Source organism: Lipophrys pholis (assembly GCF_963383615.2).
Source record: "Lipophrys pholis genome assembly, chromosome: 2".
NCBI classification, from domain to species: Eukaryota; Metazoa; Chordata; class Actinopteri; order Blenniiformes; family Blenniidae; genus Lipophrys; species Lipophrys pholis.
In genome coordinates this window covers 39,844,469-39,865,661 of record NC_137636.1, presented here as the reverse complement: position 1 = coordinate 39,865,661, position 21,193 = coordinate 39,844,469, and the positions used below count along the sequence as shown (strand labels likewise).

The following is a 21,193-nucleotide window of genomic DNA, read 5'->3' as shown; positions in this document are numbered from 1 at the left end:
CATAAAACTGCATGATTTGATTGGGTTTTTAACATCTGCTGTGACGAGGGACGCTCAAGGAAGCCGGTCACCATTTAAGAGGGAAACTGGTAATCCACAACACCGGTGCTATCAGTGGTTTGGAGACCTGATGATACTCGCAGCGGGTCACTCCGTCAAGCTCCTGAATCCTCTGGTCAGCTGGCCGCTCTAGCTCCTGAATCCTCTGGTCAGCTGGCCGCTCTATCTCCTGAAGCCTCTGGTTGCGTTAGCTCCTGAATCATCTGGTCAGCTAGCCGCTCTAGCTCCTGAAGCCTCTGGCCACTCTATACCTCCTGAATCATCTTGTCAGGCCGCCGCTCTAGCTCCTGAATCCTCTGGTCAGGTGGCCGCTCTATCTCCTGAATCCTCTGGTCGCTCTCGCTCCTGAATCCTATGGTCGCTCTAGCTCCTGAATCCTCTGGCCGCTCTAGCTCCTGAATCCTCTGGTCGCTCTAGCTCCTGAATCCTCTGGTCGGTCTCGTTCCTGAAGCCTATGGTCACTCTAGCTCCTGAATCCTCTGGTCAGCTGGTCGCTCTACCTCCTGAATCCTCTGGTCAGCTGGCCGCTCTATCTCCTGAAGCCTCTGGTTGCTTTAGGTCCTGAATCATCTGGTCAGCTAGCCGCTCTAGCTCCTGAATCCTATGGTCGCTCTAGCTCCTGAATCCTCTGGCCGCTCTAGCTCCTGAATCCTCTGGTCGCTCTAGCTCCTGAATCCTCTGGTCGGTCTCGTTCCTGAAGCCTATGGTCACTCTAGCTCCTGAATCCTCTGGTCAGCTGGTCGCTCTACCTCCTGAATCCTCTGGTCAGCTGGCCGCTCTATCTCCTGAAGCCTCTGGTTGCTTTAGGTCCTGAATCATCTGGTCAGCTAGCCGCTCTAGCTCCTGAAGCCTCTGGTTGCTTTAGCTCCTGAATCATCTGGTCAGCTAGCCGCTCTAGCTCCTGAAACCTCTGGCTGCTCTATACCTCCTGAATCACCTTGTCAGGTAGCCGCTCTAGCTCCTGAACCCTCTGGTCAGCTGGTCGCTCTATCTGCTGAATCTTCTGGTTGCTCTCGCTCCTGAATCCTCTGGTTGCTCTAGCTCCTGAATCCGCTGGTCGCTCTAGCTCCTGAATCCTCTGGTCAGCTGGCCGCTCTATCTCCTGAAGCCTCTGGTTGCGTTAGCTCCTGAATCATCTGGTCAGCTAGCCGCTCTAGCTCCTGAAGCCTCTGGTTGCTTTAGCTCCTGAATCATCTGGTCAGCTAGCCGCTCTAGCTCCTGAATCCTCTGGTCACTCTAGCTCCTGAATCCTCTGGTCAGCTGGTCGCTCTAGCTCCTGAATCCTCTGGTCAGCTGGCCGCTCTATCTGCTGAATCCTCTGGTTGCTCTCGCTCCTGAATCCTCTGGTCAGCTGGTCGCTCTAGCTCCTGAATCCTCTGGTCAGCTGGCCGCTCTATCTCCTGAAGCCTCTGGTTGCTTTAGCTCCTGAATCATCTGGTCAGCTAGCCGCTCTAGCTCCTGAAGCCTCTGGTTGCTTTAGCTCCTGAATCATCTGGTCAGCTAGCCGCTCTAGCTCCTGAAGCCTCTGGCTGCTCTATACCTCCTGAATCATCTTTTCAGGTAGCCGCTCTAGCTCCTGAGTCCTCTGGTCAGCTGGCCGCTCTATCTCCTGAATCCTCTGGTCGCTCTCGCTCCTGAATCCTCTGGTCGCTCTAGCTCCTGAACCCTCTGGTCGCTCTTGCTCCTGAATTCTCTGGTCGCTCTAGCTCCTGAATCCTCTGGTCGCTCTCGCTCCTGAATCCTCTGGTCACTCTAGCTCCTGAATCCTCTGGTCAGCTGGTCGCTCTAGCTCCTGAATCCTCTGGTCAGCTGGCCGCTCTATCTGCTGAATCCTCTGGTTGCTCTCGCTCCTGAATCCTCTGGTCAGCTGGTCGCTCTAGCTCCTGAATCCTCTGGTCAGCTGGCCGCTCTATCTCCTGAAGCCTCTGGTTGCTTTAGCTCCTGAATCATCTGGTCAGCTAGCCGCTCTAGCTCCTGAAGCCTCTGGTTGCTTTAGCTCCTGAATCATCTGGTCAGCTAGCCGCTCTAGCTCCTGAAGCCTCTGGCTGCTCTATACCTCCTGAATCATCTTTTCAGGTAGCCGCTCTAGCTCCTGAATCCTCTGGTCAGCTGGCCGCTCTATCTCCTGAATCCTCTGGTCGCTCTCGCTCCTGAATCCTCTGGTCGCTCTAGCTCCTGAACCCTCTGGTCGCTCTAGCTCCTGAATCCTCTGGTCGGTCTCGCTCCTGAAGCCTCTGGTCACTTTAGCTCCTGAATCCTCTGGTCAGCTGGTCGCTCTAGCTCCTGAATCCTCTGGTCAGCTGGCCGCTCTATCTCCTGAAGCCTCTGGTCGCTCTATCTCCTGAAGCCTCTGGTCGCTCTAGCTCCTGAATCCTCTGGTCGGTCTCGCTCCTGAAGCCTCTGGTCACTTTAGCTCCTGAATCCTCTGGTCAGCTGGCCGCTCTATCTCCTGAAGCCTCTGGTCGCTCTATCTCCTGAAGCCTCTGGTCGCTCTAGCGCCTGAATCCTCTGGTCGGTCTCGCTCCTGAAGCCTCTGGTCACTTAAGCTCCTGAATCCTCTGGTCAGCTGGTCGCTCTAGCTCCTGAATCCTCTGGTCAGCTGGCCGCTCTATCTCCTGAAGCCTCTGGTCGCTCTATCTCCTGAAGCCTCTGGTCGCTCTAGCTCCTGAATCCTCTGGTCGGTCTCGCTCCTGAAGCCTCTGGTCACTCTAGCTCCTGAATCCTCTGGTCAGCTGGCCGCTCTTATCTCCTGAAGCCTCTGGTCGCTTTAGCTCCTGAATCCTCTGGTCAGCTGGTCGCTCTAGCTCCTGAATCCTCTGGTCAGCTGGCCGCTCTATCTCCTGAAGCCTCTGGTCGCTCTATCTCCTGAAGCCTCTGGTCGCTCTAGCGCCTGAATCCTCTGGTCGGTCTCGCTCCTGAAGCCTCTGGTCACTTAAGCTCCTGAATCCTCTGGTCAGCTGGTCGCTCTAGCTCCTGAATCCTCTGGTCAGCTGGCCGCTCTATCTCCTGAAGCCTCTGGTCGCTCTATCTCCTGAAGCCTCTGGTCGCTCTAGCTCCTGAATCCTCTGGTCGGTCTCGCTCCTGAAGCCTCTGGTCACTCTAGCTCCTGAATCCTCTGGTCAGCTGGCCGCTCTTATCTCCTGAAGCCTCTGGTCGCTTTAGCTCCTGAATCCTCTGGTTGCCACCAGACAAAGAAACGTCTGCAGCTCTCCGCTGCTCCATGGGGTTGATTTGTGAGCGTCTCTCTGTGAGCGTTCTGGTTGTTGTCAGGTTTTCAAAATGGCGGGTGAAGGAGCTGCTCTCCTGACTCATCTGTGCCGTCGCGTCCTAGCCAATCAGCGGCCTGCCGTCTGCCTACATCACACTGTCTACTCGCCTCAGTTCACTTGGAACCTCTGCCGAGGAGGTACCGCTAAAGCACCTGGTACCAAGTACTAACACATAATGGAAAAGCCTAACAACTGAGCCGAAGCGAGTCGAGTCCATCCTGGTGGAAAGAGTGCATAAAGCAGTCTCACTAATAAGTCGTCGTTATGACGTCCATCCAAGTAACACTTTGTGTCCTCAGGGTGTCGTGGGTGGAGTCACAGGCATCATCACCAAACCTGTGGAGGGTAAGTGTGTGTGTGTGTGTGTGTGTTCATGTGTTGGTGGAGGAGTGAAGGAAGTGGCAGCAGTTGACGCCTGTTTTCTCAAAGTTGCAACAAACTGCTTGTATTCAAAAGGCTGCCGAGACGTCGTACGCTGATGTGTGCATGTTCCATACGTACCTAGGAACCTTTAACAATCACTAGTTTCTCCATGGACCGGTCGGAATGGGACCCACTTGCCATGTATTCGTCCTAACCTCCAGCTGTAACCCAGAACCCTACGCCTCAACAAGAGCAATAATTTGCTCTCCTGTAATCTAAGATCAAGGATCCAATCCAGCTGGAGGAAAGTCCACAGACTGTTTGTTCAAGATCATGTTCCAGTACCCCTACCCCGAGCCCTACCCCAAGCCCTACCCCTACCCCGAGCCCTACCCCAAGCCCTACCCCGAGCCCTACTCCTACTCCTACCCCGAGCCCTACCCCTACTCCTACCCCGAGCCCTACCCCTACTCCTACCCCGAGCCCTACCCCTACCCCAAGCCCTACCCCGACCCCGAGCCCTACTCCTACTCCTACCCCGAGCCCTACCCCGAGCCCTACCCCTACTCCTACCCCGAGCCCTACCCCGAGCCCTACCCCTACTCCTACCCCGAGCCCTACCCCGAGCCCTACCCCTACTCCTACCCCGAGCCCTACCCCTACTCCTACCCCGAGCCCTACCCCTACCCCGAGCTCTACCCCTACTCCTACCCCGAGCCCTACACTATGTTCTATCGACAAAATAAAAATCTTAACATAATTTAGCTTCAGCTTGAAATCAAAAGCACAAATGATCTTTTATTTAGTTTCATTTCATCCTTCCAGACCACCAGAGGCGGTGCCTTCAGCACTGGATGTTCCATCGCACAAATGCACAGGTTGAGGAATTACATCAACAGTCACTCGTGACCCCTGGATGACCTGGAGAGTCCGTCTCTCTCTCTCTTTCTCTCGCTCTCTCCCCTTCTCACTCTCCCCCTCTCATTCTATTCCTCTCTCTCATTCTAACCCTCTCTCACTCTCACTCACTCTCACTCTCCCCCTCTCTCTCACTCTCTCTCGTTCTCTCCCTCTCTCTCTCGCTCCTTCTCACTATCCCCCCTCTCTCTCTCTCTCTCACTCCCCCTCTCTCTCATTCTCTCTCTCTCTCATTCTCTCATTATTTCACTCTCTCTCTCTCACTCTATCTATCTCACCCTCTCTCTCTCTCTCTCTCTCTCTCTCTCTCTCTCTCTCTCTCTCTCTCTCTCTCTCTCTCTCTCTCTCTCTCACTCTCCCCTTCTCTCTCACTCTCTCTATAATTCTTTCTCTCTCTCTCTCTCTCTCTCTCACTCTCCCCTTCTCTCTCACTCTCTCTATAATTCTTTCTCTCTCTCTCTCTCTCTCTCACTCTCCCCTTCTCTCTCACTCTCTATAATTCTTTCTCTCTCTCTCACATTCTCTCTCTCTCATTGTCTCTCTCTCTCTCATTCATTCAGTCAGATTCACTGGGGATAGATTGAGTCAAGCTTCTACATCGAAGCCTCTGAAATTGAAAGGGGGGGGGCATCATCGCTGTTCTGCCCTGTGTGGGCGCTTAAGGCGTATATAGAGGCGAAGGCTCGCCTGCGAACAACAGACAGTCTTTGCGTCTGCCATGGGGGCTGTAGAAGGGGACGGCGCTTTCTAAACAGAGACTGTCTCACTGGGTAGTGGAGGTCATTCAGCATCCCTATCGTGCACTGAGCATCCCGGTGCCTCAGGCCATAAAGAGCCACTCTACTAGAGGCAAGGCTGCATCATGGGCCGCCTTGAGGGGCGTTCCCCTGCAGGACATCTGAGCTGCAGCGGCCTGGTCCTCATCCTGGAACTTTGGACGTTTCTATAGGGTGAATGTTGCTGGTGTCCAACCTGTGGCAGTGGCTGTACTGTCCACAGCTCCAGGCCTTGAGTAGGTGAGGATTCTTCATGACCTTTCTGGTACAAGTCATCCAGTGCTTTAAGCACCGCCTCAGGCGGTCTGGAAGGATGAAATAGAACCAGAGTTATGTATGTAACTACGGTTCTATGAATCCTGGAAGACCGCCAGAGCGTCCAGTCACTGAGTGTCCTCGTGAGAAGATTTTGACAGAACAGACCACCTGGGGACACCGGTAGACAGAGACTCTCCAGGTCATCCAGGGGTCACGAGTGACTTTGTTGATATAATTCCTCGACCTGTGCATGTGTGCGATGGAACATCCAGTGCTTAAAGCACCGCCTCTGGTGGTCTGGAAGGATTCATAGAACCGTAGTTACATACGGAACTCGTTCTATTCACAGACAAGAAAATACTGTAGATCATCTTAAAGAATTAAGAGCGTACTTATAGCATATAGTCCTTTCTGATGACACCAGGGGGGGCTCAGCCCCACCTGCCCCTAATGACCAGTCGCCCCTGCTCATTTGGTTTGGGCCATTCTGTGCCGATGGTCAGTGGGCCGGATTAAAAAGAGCAACAGGCCGAATGTGGGCCGCGGGCCGTAGTTTGACCACCGCCGATATAAGGACAGAGTAACAGTCTCAACCTAGTGTGTGTGTGTGTGTGTGTGTGTGTGTGTGTGTGTGTGTGTGTGTGTGTGTGTGTGTGTGTGTGTGTGTGTGTGTGTGTGTGTGTGTGTGTGTGTGTGTGTGTGTGTGTGTGTGTAGGAGCGAAGAAGGAGGGGGCAGCAGGCTTCTTTAAGGGCATCGGTAAAGGGCTGGTGGGCGTGGTGGCCCGGCCGACAGGGGGGATCGTGGACATGGCCAGCAGCACCTTCCAGGGGATCCAGAGGTAACCTGCAGTCCGTCTCGTCCTCCTGCTGGGACTCTGTCTTCTGTCTCTTCTTGTCCGCCCACTAATCTCAACTCTCTCTGCTCTTGTTCTTGAGTCTGGATCTATCTCTTCTGGGTGTGTGTGTGTGTGTGTGTGTGTGTGTGTGTGTGTGTGTGTGTGTGTGTGTGTGTGTGTGTGTGTGTGTGTGTGTGTGTGTGTGTGTGTGTGTGTGTGTGTGTGTGTGTGTGTGTGTGTGTGTGTGTGTGTGTGTGTGTGTGTGTTAGCGTACCTGTTGCATGTTTGCATGTGGACTGTTGCAGCAGACGAAGGTAAGTCGCTGCATCGTGCCGCATCACGCTGCCCCGCCCCTGCTCGTAGACCCCGCCCTTTGTTACATCATCAGCTTGTTACCACAGTGTCAACGGGCCACGCCCCCACTGAAAGACACCTGATGGGGTTTTCTAAAAACACCGTCGTCAATGTGACTATGCTGTGCTTTGTGACGGGACCTTCACCTAAACTAACTGTACAGCCTCAGCTTCACCTTACTACTCCACCTCCACCTTACTACTCCACCTCCATTGCTTTCATTTATTCCTCTCCTCCGCTTTATCTGGCGGGCTGTTCTGCTTCGCCTCAGACCTCACTACAGTGCCCTCTGCTGGTTAGAGTAGTTACATCACCTCCTCTCTCTTCAGGGACCGAGCTGAATGGTCACATGACTGCTCGGTTGCATCTGACAGTGTGCGATGTTGTTTGTCTGGCGGGACGTGAGAGAGAAGAGTTCACACACAATTGTTCAAGCTTCATAAGGTCCACTGTGCAGGTCTATCAGGAAGTAATGACTGCAGGGGAGCTCTGTGTTATAGCACACATACGCCCCCTACAGGCCACCTCTTCACACACTATCACCTCTCAGCTGCAGTCTGCAGCTTCGTCACTAGAGGGCTCCAGAACCTACACACTGGCCCAGTGAAGGGTGAATTTAGTACACAACTTCAACTGAACATCATTCAAACCACCTTATGACTTTCATGGCTGTTCCCCTCCTCTGATTGGAGGATCCATCTGGCACATGACACCTTGATCCATCCATAATAACCTCAACTTTACTGTTTCACGCGTCTCTCTAGAGGTCAGCAGAGGTGAGACATCATGAAGAGTTTCAGCAGCCTTAGACTCGACTCACAGTCAGTCACAACAACACAACACTCCACCTCAACACTACCACAACACTACAGCTCAACACTACAGCTCAACACTCCACAACAACACTACAGCTCAACACTCCACCTCAACACTACCAATACAATACAACTCAACACTGTACCACAACACTACAGCTCAACACTGTACCACAACACGTCAGCTCAACACTCCACCTCAACACTACCAATACAATACAACTCAACACTGTACCACAACACTACAGCTCATTACTACCACAATAATACAACTCAACACTGTACCGCAACACTCCACCTCAACACTGCCACAACACTACAGCTCAACACTGTACCACAACACTCCACCTCAACACTGTACCACAACACTACAGCTCAACACTCCACCTCACTACCACAACACTTCACAACACTACATAACATCACCACAACACCAAAACACAACACTGAAACACAATACTAAACCACAACACAACAATAAAACAACCCTCCACCACAACACTAAAACACAACACTGCAAAAACAGCGTAGCACGACACTAACAAACAGCGTAGCACAACACTGTAACACGCCACTGTAACAGTGTAACATGACACTAACAAACTGTGTAATACGCCACTGCAACAAACAGCGTAACACGACACTGTAACAAACTGTAACACGACACTGTAACACAACAGTGCAACACAACACTGTGACATAATGTACCACCACACTGTAACACAACACTAACATTGCGATGGTGTGTTACACCATGGTAACTAACCCCATGACGTTGTGTGTCCACCATCAGAGCGGCTGAGTCGACGGAGGGAGTGAGCAGACTGCGTCCGGTGCGTCTGATCCGGGAGGACGGGATCATCCGACCCTACGACCTCACAGAGTCTCAGGGCTTCGACCTTTTTCAGGTTTGAGTCTTTTTCACTTCTTCGTCATCTACATCAGCTCACTGACAGCAGACCCACACTTGGTCCAGGTCAGAGGGTCCAGGTCAGAGTCCAGGTCATAGTCCAAGTCGGGGTCCAGGTCGGGGTTAGGGTTAGGGTCCAGGTCAGAGGCTCCAGGTCGGGGTCGGGGTCCAGGTCGGGGTTAGGGTCCAGGGTTAGGGTCCAGGTCAGAGGCTCCAGGTCAGAGTCCAGGTCAGAGTCCAGGTCGGGGTTAGGGTCCAGGGTTAGGGTCCAGGTCGGGGTTAGGGTTAGGGTCCAGGGTTAGGGTCCAGGTCGGGGTGCAGGTCAGAGTCCAGATCGGGGTTAGGGTCCAGGGTTAGGGTCCAGGTCAGAGGCTCCAGGTCAGAGTCCAGGTCGGGGTTAGGGTCAGAGGTTCCAAGTCGGGGTCCAGGTCAGAGTCCAGGTCGTAGTCGGGGTTAGGGTTAGGGTCCAGGTTGGGGTTAGGGTTAGGGTTAGGGTTAGGGTCCAGGTCAGAGGCTCCAGGTTAGGGTCCAGGTCAGAGTCCAGGTCGGGGTCCAGGGTTAGGGTCCAGGTCAGAGTCCAGGGTTAGGGTCCAGGTCAGAGTCCAGGTTAGGCTCCAGATTAGGGTCCAGGTCGGGGTCCAGGGTTAGGGTCCAGGGTTAGGGTCCAGGTTGGGGTTAGGGTTAGGGTCCAGGTTGGGGTTAGGGTTGGGGTTGGGGTCCAGGTCAGAGGGTGATTAACCTTCCTCCACATGGTTAGGGTTAGGGATAGGGTCCAGGTTAGGGTCCAGGTCGGGGTTAGGGTTGGGGTTGGGGTCCAGGTCAGAGGGTGATTAACCTTCCTCCACATGGTTAGGGTTAGGGATAGGGTCCAGGTTAGGGTCCAGGTTGGGGTTAGGGTTGGGGTTGGGGTCCAGGTCAGAGGGTGATTAACCTTCCTCCACATGGTTAGGGTTAGGGATAGGGTCCAGGTTAGGGTCCAGGTCGGGGTTAGGGTTAGGGTCAGGGTCCAGGGTTAGTGTCCAGGTCAGAGGGTGATTAACGTGTTTCTTCTTCCTCCACATGCAGCCGGATGAGGAATAAAATCGGTTTGACAAGATTCATTTGATAATTTTTCAAAGATAAAAACTGACGGACTGAAAACAGGAAACTGTGAAGCTGTTCTGATGTTCTAAACCATCTGATGTTCATGTTGATATATAAACAATCTGAAGTTAAGATGTTATTAATATGTTAATAATACGCTGACGATGAACCCTGTGTGTTGGTTCAGGTTCTGCATGTTCTTCCTTGGTTTTTCTTCGTGCTTGTACACATTAAGTGGAAATGGTTTTAAATGTTCTGAAGATTGTAGTTCTATTTTTGTAGAGTTGTGCTTTTCTGCTGTGGTGACTCTGTGTAAGTGTTGTGTGACCTCTGACCTTTGAGTTGTTGAGGAACCCTGTTTATTAAACATGTTGAGTGGAAGCAGCATGGCTGTATCGGGACTTTCACTCAGGAAAGCAGCAGCATGTTTATGTTCTCACTGCGTTCTGTGTTCAGGTTGACTGCTCACGTGCATGCAGACACACTTTGTGTGTTTGATTGTGTGTTGACATGAACACAACAGAGGCCTGTACTACGAACCATGATCTAAATATCCAGGGTATCTCTGTTACCTGATTTAACATACCAGGGTATCCCTGTTACCGTGATCAACATATCCAGGATATCTCTATTACCTGGATTAACATACCAGCATATCTCTGTTACCTGGATTAACATACCAGGATATCTCTGTTGTCTGGATTAACTAACCCAGACATTCTGGATCTGATCAGCATTAACAGGAAGCAGGTTCTCACCTCACTAGTTCAACCAGAGTTTCCCTCCAGGATCAGAGCGTTCACCTGAAAGGGGCGGAGCTTGCAGCGTGTGACCAATCACAGAGGGAGAAACCCTGCAGAGCAGCTGACTCTACCATAGAGGAGCAGTTAATCTCTGAGATTATGAAGAATTCAAATCCATCCAGCAGCTCAGCGCAACACTGCTGCTGCAGCCAGAACCAGAACCTTCCTGACTTGTTAATGCTGACTTGGTGAGATTAGAGCAGATTAATTCATGGGACAATAGAACCGGAGTCACTTTCACTTTATTCCAGCAGAACGGTTCCAGGCAGAGCTTCCTCACTGCTCTTCTTTTACTTTACATTTTACCTCCACTGGTTCTGAGGCGGAGGTTCTGAGGAGGAGGTTCTGAGGAGGAGGTTCCTCCGTGTGAGTGTGTTTCCTGTTGGAATATTAATTCATCACCGTGACGACAGGAGAAGTTCTGCTTCCATTAATTCATGGTTCTACAGTTCTGTCAGCATGAGCCTGGTTACCTAGATAAGAGAAAACCAGAGTTAATCCTGAAGTTACCTAGATAAGAGAGAACCAGAGTTAATCCTGAAGTTTCCTAGAAATGAGAGAACCACAGTTAATCCTGAAGTTACCTGGATAGGAGAGAACCAGAGTTAATCCTGAAGTTACCTGGATAGGAGAGAACCAGAGTTAATCCTGAAGTTACCTGGATAGGAGAGAACCAGCTTGGTAGTACAGGCCTCTGGTTGGCTGCTGAGCCACGAGCGACACGGTTCCTATTTTTGATTGTGTGTTTGCAGCGTTCACAGATCAAACAGCTGGAGGGCGAGTCTTTCAGAGACCACTGTCCATATCCTGGACACCGAAAGACCACTGTCATCATCACCAACAGGTAGAATCCCCTCAGATCCTGGGAGAATTCCAGAAAGCAGGTTCAACAAACTCTCTTGAATTCTGAGACTCTCCTGAACTCTAAACTCTGATCTCTGAGTCGACTCACCCTGAGCTGAAACTCTTGAATTTCTGGTTCCAGAACAGCTGATATGAATTAGTTCAATCAACTTTGAGTATGTGAACTTTGAGTACCAGACCAAACCTAGTTCTTTCAAGTTAAAGTACCAGATTAAACCCAGTTTTTTCACAGTAAAGTACTAGACCAAACATTGTTTTTTCACAGTAAAGTACCAGACTAAAACTCAGTTCTTTCACAGTAAAGTACCAGCGCTGCAGCAATGGAGAGAGACAGACTGACGGGAAGTTGTTGCCAGAATCAAAACATCATTTTGAACCCTGTCCTCCATTGACTGGGTTCTAAGGGTTTTAAGTGAAGATGGCAGCAGACAGGTAGAAAGGACAGGTCTTAATACATACAGTGTGTGTGGGGGGGGGGGGTCTCAGCTGGAGTGGAAGGTTCTCTCGTGATGTAAATCATCTCAAATTATTTCTGCCTTGATGTTGATCAGGTTTGGAAACAACAGATAATTTCCGGTAGCTGGGAGAACAAGGTTTCTTCTACTAAACTTGACAGTGAGGAGGTTCTGTGCAGTCTGTTACCATGGTGACAGCCAGCAGGTTCTGTGCAGTCTGTTACCATGGTGACAGCCAGCAGGTTCTGTGCAGGTCTGTTACCATGGTGACAGCCAGCAGGTTCTGTGCAGGTCTGTTACCATGGTGACAGCCAGCAGGTTCTGTGCAGGTCTGTTACCATGGTGACAGCCAGCAGGCTCTGTGCAGTCTGTTACCATGGTGACAGCCAGCAGGCTCTGTGCAGTCTGTTACCATGGTGACAGCCAGCAGGCTCTGTGCAGTCTGTTACCATGGTGACAGCCAGCAGGTTCTGTGCAGTCTGTTACCGTAGTGACTAAGTTTAATTCAGCTCTCTTATGGAAGAGGTAAGCCAAAAGTTTCTCTCATCTCAGGGTTGACAATCTCTTTAACATTTGCTTTCTTGAATACCCCCTGAGCTGGTGTTGTTTACATTATCACTGGCATTGTTTACACTACTACTGACTGTTGGTCACACTATCATTGTTGTTTCTGCTGAACAGTCATTGATGGTTGTTGTTGCAGGAGGGTCTTGTGTGTCAAAGAGGTGGACTTTGTGGGACATTTCAACAAAGAGTGGGAATGTTTGTTTGAGAACTTTTATCGTCCTCCGGCAGCGACTGGATCCGAGCTGAAGATCTACTGCAAGGTAACAACACCGCCGCACCAACATCAACTCATTCAGTCCCAATTTAAGACAATATGTGCTGCTGTGGCTCTTTGGTAAACCGGGTCGTCTCTCAATCAGAAGGCTGCAGGTTCAATTCCTTATCCATGTGTGAATGTGACTGACGGTGTAAAGTGGACTTGAGTGGCCTGTACCAGGAACCTGATCAACATATCCAGGATCTTTCTCTGTTTCCTGAGCTGTACTACCAAGCTGGATTTTCTCTTATCTAGGTAACTTCAGGATGAACTCAGGTTTTCTCTTATCCAGATAACTTCAGGATGAACTCAGGTTTTCTCTTATCCAGGTAACTTCAAGGATTAACTCAGGTTTTCCGTACTACGACGCTGGTTCAATTCTCACCAGGATAAATCACCTGGTAACTGACGCTGAAAGTCTAACCAGGTTATGTTCTGGATAAGAGGTCAGAGCTCCGCCTCCTGACCAATCACATCTCTTGGAAAATGCCCCGCCCATTCTTAAATGATGGTGATTGGTGGGCGGGTTCAGCTCTGAGCTGCAGCAGAGAGGAGATGATAAATTAATCCAGAACAATCTTCTTGACATAATAAAATAAATCCTGGTCTCTGAGGCTCTGAAGGAGGTTCTGGTTCTGGTTCTTGTTCCAGGTCTGTTTGGCTCCACGAGGGTTGATCTGGATTCTAGAACAATGAGGTTCATGATCACACCTGACAGAACTGCAGAACCATGCATTTATGGAACCAGAACTCCTCCTGTCGTCATGGTGATGAATTAATATTCCAACAGGAAACATAAGAGAACCTCCGCCTCAGAACCAGTGATGGAGAACCTAAAGTAAAAGAAGAGCAGTGAGGAAGTTCTGCCTGGAACCGTTCTGCTGGAATAAAGTGGAACTGAGTGATCACAGTGCTGTTCCTTTATATCACTGATCCATTAATCTGCTCTAATCTCACCAAGTCAGGAAGGTTCTGGTTCTGGCTGCAGCAGCAGTGTTGCTTTGAGCTGCTGGACGGGTTTGAATTCTTCATAATCTCAGAGATTAACTGCTCCTTCAGTAATCTGGAAACTGCTCTGCAGAGTTTCTCTGTGTGTGATTGGTCACACGCTGCAAGCTCCGCCCCTTTCATGTGACCGCTCACACCTGGTCTGGGTTGAACCAGAGAGTTGAGAACCTGCTTGGTAGGAACGGTGATCAGGATCGTGTACATCTGGATCAGTTAACCAGGAACCAGAGAACCTGGTATGTTGATCAGGTTCCTCTTAAAGGCCTGTGGTGGTGGACGGGCGATGCAAGAGAACTCTATTGACCACATACAACATTCTCTATGGAACACAAGCTGAACCACAATGTTTGATAAAAAAGCAGCTTATATACATAAACCTGAACTTAGTCCTCGTCAGCGTGAAAAGCTGGGAAGCTCCGCCTCCTGTCAGCTGAGTACCAACAGCACAACTGATCCCGACCTCATGACCTCTCACCACTGAACCCTGAAGAGGCTCCGCCCAGCGACGGCCCCGGGTGTGCAGCTGTCAACAAGACAAAGGGGGGCGACTTTCAGGAATTTAAAATGTGAAATATGTTTGAGATTTTTCACCCCTTTCCTGATCATCACTACGTTTGTCTTTAGAGACAATCACAACGTCAACAGTCAGAAAACAATGAGAAACCTTGGAATGAGAAGGTCTTCTCAACTGAGCATGACCAACACACTAACATACACCTACACACACCAACACACCTACACACACCAACACACCTACATACACCTACACACACCAACACACACCAACACACCTACATACACCTACACACACCAACACACACCAACACACCTACATACACCTACACACACCAACACACCTACATACACCTACACACACCAACACACCTACATACACCTACACCCACCAACACACACCAACACACCTACATACACCTACACACACCAACACACCTACATACACCTACACACACAACACACCTACATACACCTACACACACCAACACACACCAACACACCTACATACACCTACACACACCAACACACCTACATACACCAACACACACCAACACACCTACATACACCTACACACACCAACACACCTACATACACCCAACACACCAACACACCTACATACACCCAACACACCAATACACCTACATACACACCAACACACACCAATACATCAACACATACCTACACACACCAACACACCTACACACACCAACACACCTACATACACCCAACACACCAATACACCTACATACACCCAACACACACCAATACATCAACACATACCTACACACACCAATGCACCTACATAAACCAACACACCAACATACACCAACACACCAACACACCTACACACACCAACACACCTACACACACCAATGCACCTACATAAACCAACACACCTACATACACCAACACACCTACATACACCAACACACCCCTACACACCAACACACCAACATACACAATACGCCTACACACACCAATACACCTACATAAACCAACACACACCTACACACACCAACACACACCTACACACACCAATATACCTATATACACCAACACACACCTACACACTCAATACACCTACACACCTACATACACCAACACACTTACACACACCAAGACACCTACATACACCCACACACCAACACACACCTACATACACCAACACACACCAATACACCTACATACACCAACACACCAACATACACATGCACCAACACACACCAATACACCTACATACACCAGCATACACCAACACACACCAATACACCTACACATCAACATACACCAACACACACCAACATGCACCAACATACACCAACATACACAAACACACCAACACACACCAACATACTCCTACACACACATACACACACATATACACCTACATACACCAATACACCTACATACACCAACACACACCTACACACATCAACATACATCAACACACATCAACATACATCAACACAAACCAACACACACACATCAACATTCACCAACACACACATCTACATACACCAACACATCAACACACACATGAACACACACACATCAACATACACCAACACACATCAACACACACACCAACACACACAACACACATCAACATACAACACACACATCAACACACCAACATACAACACACACATCAACACACAACACACACATCAACATACAACACACATATCGACACACACATCAACACACAACACACATCAACATACAGCACACACATCAACACATCAACATTCACCAACACATCAACACACACACACACACATCAACATACACCAACACACACCAACACATCAACACACACATCAACATACAACACACACAACAACACACACATATCAACATACACCAACACGCATCAACACACACCAACACACAACACACATCAACACACACATCAACACGCACCAACACATCAACACACAGCAACACACACATCATGCACCAACACATCAACACAAACATCAACACACACAACACCACACACATCAACACACACATCAACACGCACCAACACATCAACACACAGCAACACACACACATCATGCACCAACACATCAACACACACATCAACACACACATCAACAAACACCCACACATCAACATACACCAGCACACATCAACACACACCAACACACACACACATCAACATACACCAACACACACATCAACATACATCAACACAAACCAACACACACATCAACATTCACCAACACACACATCAACACACACACATCTACATACACCAACACATCAACACACACATGAACACACACACATCAACATACACCAACACACATCAACACACACACCAACACACACAACACACATCAACATACAACACACACATCAACACACCAACATACAACACACACATCAACACACAACACACACATCAACATACAACACACATATCGACACACACATCAACACACAACACACATCAACATACAGCACACACATCAACACATCAACATTCACCAACACATCAACACACACACACACACACATCAACATACACCAACACACACCAACACATCAACATACAACACACACAACAACACACACATATCAACATACACCAACACGCATCAACACACACCAACACACAACACACATCAACACACACATCAACACGCACCAACACATCAACACACAGCAACACACACATCATGCACCAACACATCAACACACACATCAACACACAACACCACACACATCAACACACACATCAACACGCACCAACACATCAACACACAGCAACACACACACATCATGCACCAACACATCAACACACACATCAACACACACATCAACAAACACCCACACATCAACATACACCAGCACACATCAACACACACCAACACACACACACATCAACATACACCAACACACACATCAACATACATCAACACAAACCAACACACACATCAACATTCACCAACACACACATCAACACACACACATCAACATACACCAACACACATCAACACACACAAACACACAACACACATCAACATACAACACACACATCAACACACAACACACACATCAACATACAACACACATATCGACACACACATCAACACACAATACACGTCAACATACAACACACATATCAACACACCAACACATCAACATACATCAACACACATCAACACACATCAACATTCACCAACACACATCAACATTCACCAACACACAACACACAGCAACATACACCAGCACACATCAACACACACACACATCAACATGCACCAACACACATCAACACACACCAACACACACACACACATCAACATACAACACACACACCAACACACACCAACACACACATATCAACACACACCAACACACATCAACACACAAAAACACACACAACACCACACCCATCAACACACAACAACACACACATCAACACGCACCAACACACATATCAACATACACCAACACACCCATCAACACACAACAACACACACATCAACACGCACCAACACATCAACACACAACAACACACACATCAACACGCACCAACACATCAACACACAACAACACACACATCATGCACCAACATCAACACGCACATCAACAAACACCCACACACCAACACACATCAACATACACCAGCACACATCAACACACACCAACACACACACACACATCAACATACACCAACACACACATCAACATATACCAACACACACACATCAACACACACAAACACACATCAACAAACACCCACACACACACACACACACACACACACACACACACACACACACATCAACATACACCAGCACACATCAACACACACATCAACACACACACATCAACATACACAAACACACACACAAACATCAACATACACCAATACATCAACACACATCAACATACACCAACACATCTGCACACATACACCAACACATCAACACACACTAACACATACCAACACATCACCACACGCCAACACACATGAACCTGCACCAACACACATAAACACACATTAACACACGTAAACACACACGTAAACACATGAACACAACACCCATCAACACACGTAAACACATCAACACACAGCACGCATCAACACACGTGAACTCATCAACACGTGAACACATGAACATGCACTAAAACAAGTGAACATGCATCATTACATATCAACACACGTGAACGTCTCCTCAGTTGTTGTTTTTTATTTTTGCAGGATCAGCACAAGTTGATGCTTCCAAAGAAATCAGGTCAGGAGGCGGTGAGGAGCCTCCAACTCCGAGACCATGACACTGCCCAGGTACTGTGTGTCTGTCTGTCTCTGTCTCTGTCTCTGTCTCTGTCTCTGTCTCTGTCTCTGTCTCTGTCTCTGTCTCTGTCTCTGACCTAGTTGCTATGGTGACCCACAGAGGCTGCAGACGGCCATCTTTGATGCCCAGATGGCGCAGCAGCAGCGGCGGATGGTGCGGCAGAAGTCTCAGCGCTTCGTGAAGCTGCGCGGGGACGTTTGACCTCCACTGGAACAAAAACCATGAAATAACCAAATTCAATGGTTTCTATTTTCATTTTCTTTACTTTCTTTACTTTACAACCAGGCTTTTTCATTTGGATTCATTGTATTTCATTGTATGTTATCTGACTGTTTTTCATTATTATTTACTGTCTGTCTCCAGCTGTTGGTCTGCAGCCTGTTGATATCATCTAGAATCAAAGATTTTTTTTATTCTACACAAAAGATTTAAAAATCTTTAATACATGTAAAAACAATGAAGGTTAAGATGTGAGATTGTGGATGTAAACAATTGTAATGTCTGTGGTGAAGTTAAATCAAAATAAACACTTTGGACTCGATGTTTCTTCTTTTGACACTGAACATCAAACCTGCTCTTTAAACCTCCCAAGATGTGGGGGGGGGGGGGGTGGGGGCTTTATCTGCTCTGGGGGGGGGGGATGACCAGGTGAAACAGAGGGTACGTCCAAAAAGTCCCTCCTATCTCCTTATCTATGGACTTTACCTTAACCCATGGATGACATCACGGAGTTAGTGAAAGGTGTTAGGAGACTTCCTAAAGGAGTTAGTGAAAGGTGTTAGGAGGCTTCCTAAAGGAGTTAGTAAAGGTGTTAGGAGGCTTCCTAAAGGAGTTAGTAAAGGTGTTAGGAGACTTCCTAAAGGAATTAGTGAAAGGTGTTAGGAGACTTCCTAAAGGAGTTAGTAAAGGTGTTAGGAGGCTTCCTAAAGGAGTTAGTGAAAGGTGTTAGGAGACTTCCTAAAGGAGTTAGTAAAGGTGTTAGGAGGCTTCCTAAAGGAGTTAGTAAAGGTGTTAGGAGACTTCCTAAAGGAGTTAGTGAAAGGTGTTAGGAGACTTCCTAAAGGAGTTAGTAAAGGTGTTAGGAGGCTTCCTAAAGGAGTTAAGGAAAGGTGTTAGGAGGCTTCCTAAAGGAGTTAGTAAAGGAGATCACGGTGGTGAGGCAGTCAGACTTTCACTTAGTGACGTCATAATAAAGCGACGGCGGCTCTAGTTAGTGACGTCTGCCATGGTGGGGAAAGAACTACAAGTTTCTGAAAATGAACTACAAAACGTTCATCTGGGTTCTAGATGATTTCAAGTGGTTCTAGGCAGATTATTACTTTGGTAACTTACATGATCTGCTCCTTTTTCAGTCATCCTGAGTTTCCCTGAACGCTCCGATGAGCGGGTTCCTTTAAATGTTGTTGCCGCAAGGAATTGTGGGGGAACATGAGCTGGTCTCCTTTGGTAAAGGAACCATCAGTGGTTCCTAGGCTAAAGGAGGTTCTAATGAGAGCATCAGTGGGTCTTAAGCTAAAGGAGGTTCTAGAGGAAGCATCAGTGGTTCCTTGGCTAAAGGAGGTTCTAAAGGAAGCATCAGTGGTTCCTAGGCTAAAGGAGGTTCTAAAGGAAGCATCAGTTGTTCCTAGGCTAAAGGGGGTTCTGAAGGAAGTATCAGTGGTTCCTAAGCTAAAGGAATTTCTAAAGGAACCATCAGTGGTTCCTAGGCTAAAGGAGGTTCTAATGAGAGCATCAGTGGGTCTTAAGCTAAAGGAGGTTCTAGAGGAAGCATCAGTGGTTCCTTGGCTAAAGGAGGTTCTAAAGGAAGCATCAGTGGTTCCTAAGCTAAAGGAGGTTCTGAAGGAAGTATCAGTGGTTCCTAAGCTAAAGGAATTTCTAAAGGAAGCATCAGTGGTTCCTAAGCTAAAGGAGGTTCTGAAGGAAGTATCAGTGGTTCCTAAGCTAAAGGAAGTTCTAAAGGAAGCATCAGTGGTTCCTAGGCTAAAAGAGGTGCTAAAGGGAGCATCAGTGGTTCCTAAGCTAAAGGAAGTTCTAAAGGAAGCATCAGTGGTTCCTAGGCTAAAAGAGGTGCTAAAGGAAGCATCAGTGGTTCCTAGGCTAAAGGAGGTTCTAAAGGAAGCGTCAGTGGTTCCTAGGCTAAAGGAGGTTCTAAAGAAAGCATCAGTGGTTCCTAGGCTAAAGGAGGTTCTAAAGGAAGCAACGAGACTCCTTTCCTTTGCTTATTGAGAACTCAGACAGTCCTCATCATGGCCGCCACACAGAACATTTCTGGGGTGAATGAGAAGTGATCGAGAAGGAGACAGGAGGGACAATTCAGACGTACCCAGAAAGTGCTGTGAAACAGGAAGTGATGTGATACAAAGTGCTGTGATGACCAGGTGAAATAGAAAGTGCCGTGTAACAGGAAATGATCTGAAGACCAGGTGAAACAAAGTGCTGTGATGTGACCCGGTGAAACAGGAAGTGATGTGATGTGACCGGGTGAAACAGGAAGTCATGTGTAACAAAGTGCTGTGATGACCAGGTGAAACAGGAAGTGATGTGTAACAGGAAGTGATCTGATGACCAGGTGAAACAGGAAGTGATGTGTAACAGGAAGTGATCTGATGACCAGGTGAAACAGAAAGTGATGTGATGTGACCAGGTGAAACTGGAAGTGATGTGTAACAAATTGCTGTGATGACCATATGAAACAGGAAGTGATGTAATTACTGCTACGTCAGAAGAGATGAGGACTGACAGGTGGAGTTGTTGGTGCCTGTGTTGTAT

General features: G+C 48.4%; 1 protein-coding gene across 1 annotated transcript in view; it reads left to right on the top strand.

Annotated features, from left to right (window-relative positions):
- Positions 1–18,964, top strand: part of vps13c (vacuolar protein sorting 13 homolog C) — a 124,320-nt gene extending 105,356 nt beyond the window's left edge. Inside the window, exons 79-85 of the mRNA XM_080493439.1 lie at positions 3,629–3,674; positions 6,360–6,483; positions 8,443–8,557; positions 11,198–11,289; positions 12,468–12,591; positions 18,331–18,414; positions 18,524–18,964. Of these exons, the coding sequence (XP_080349565.1) occupies positions 3,629–3,674; positions 6,360–6,483; positions 8,443–8,557; positions 11,198–11,289; positions 12,468–12,591; positions 18,331–18,414; positions 18,524–18,625 (687 nt within the window). The 3' untranslated portion in view covers positions 18,626–18,964. The remainder of the gene's footprint in view (positions 1–3,628; positions 3,675–6,359; positions 6,484–8,442; positions 8,558–11,197; positions 11,290–12,467; positions 12,592–18,330; positions 18,415–18,523) is intronic.
- Positions 18,965–21,193: the final 2,229 nt, after the last annotated feature.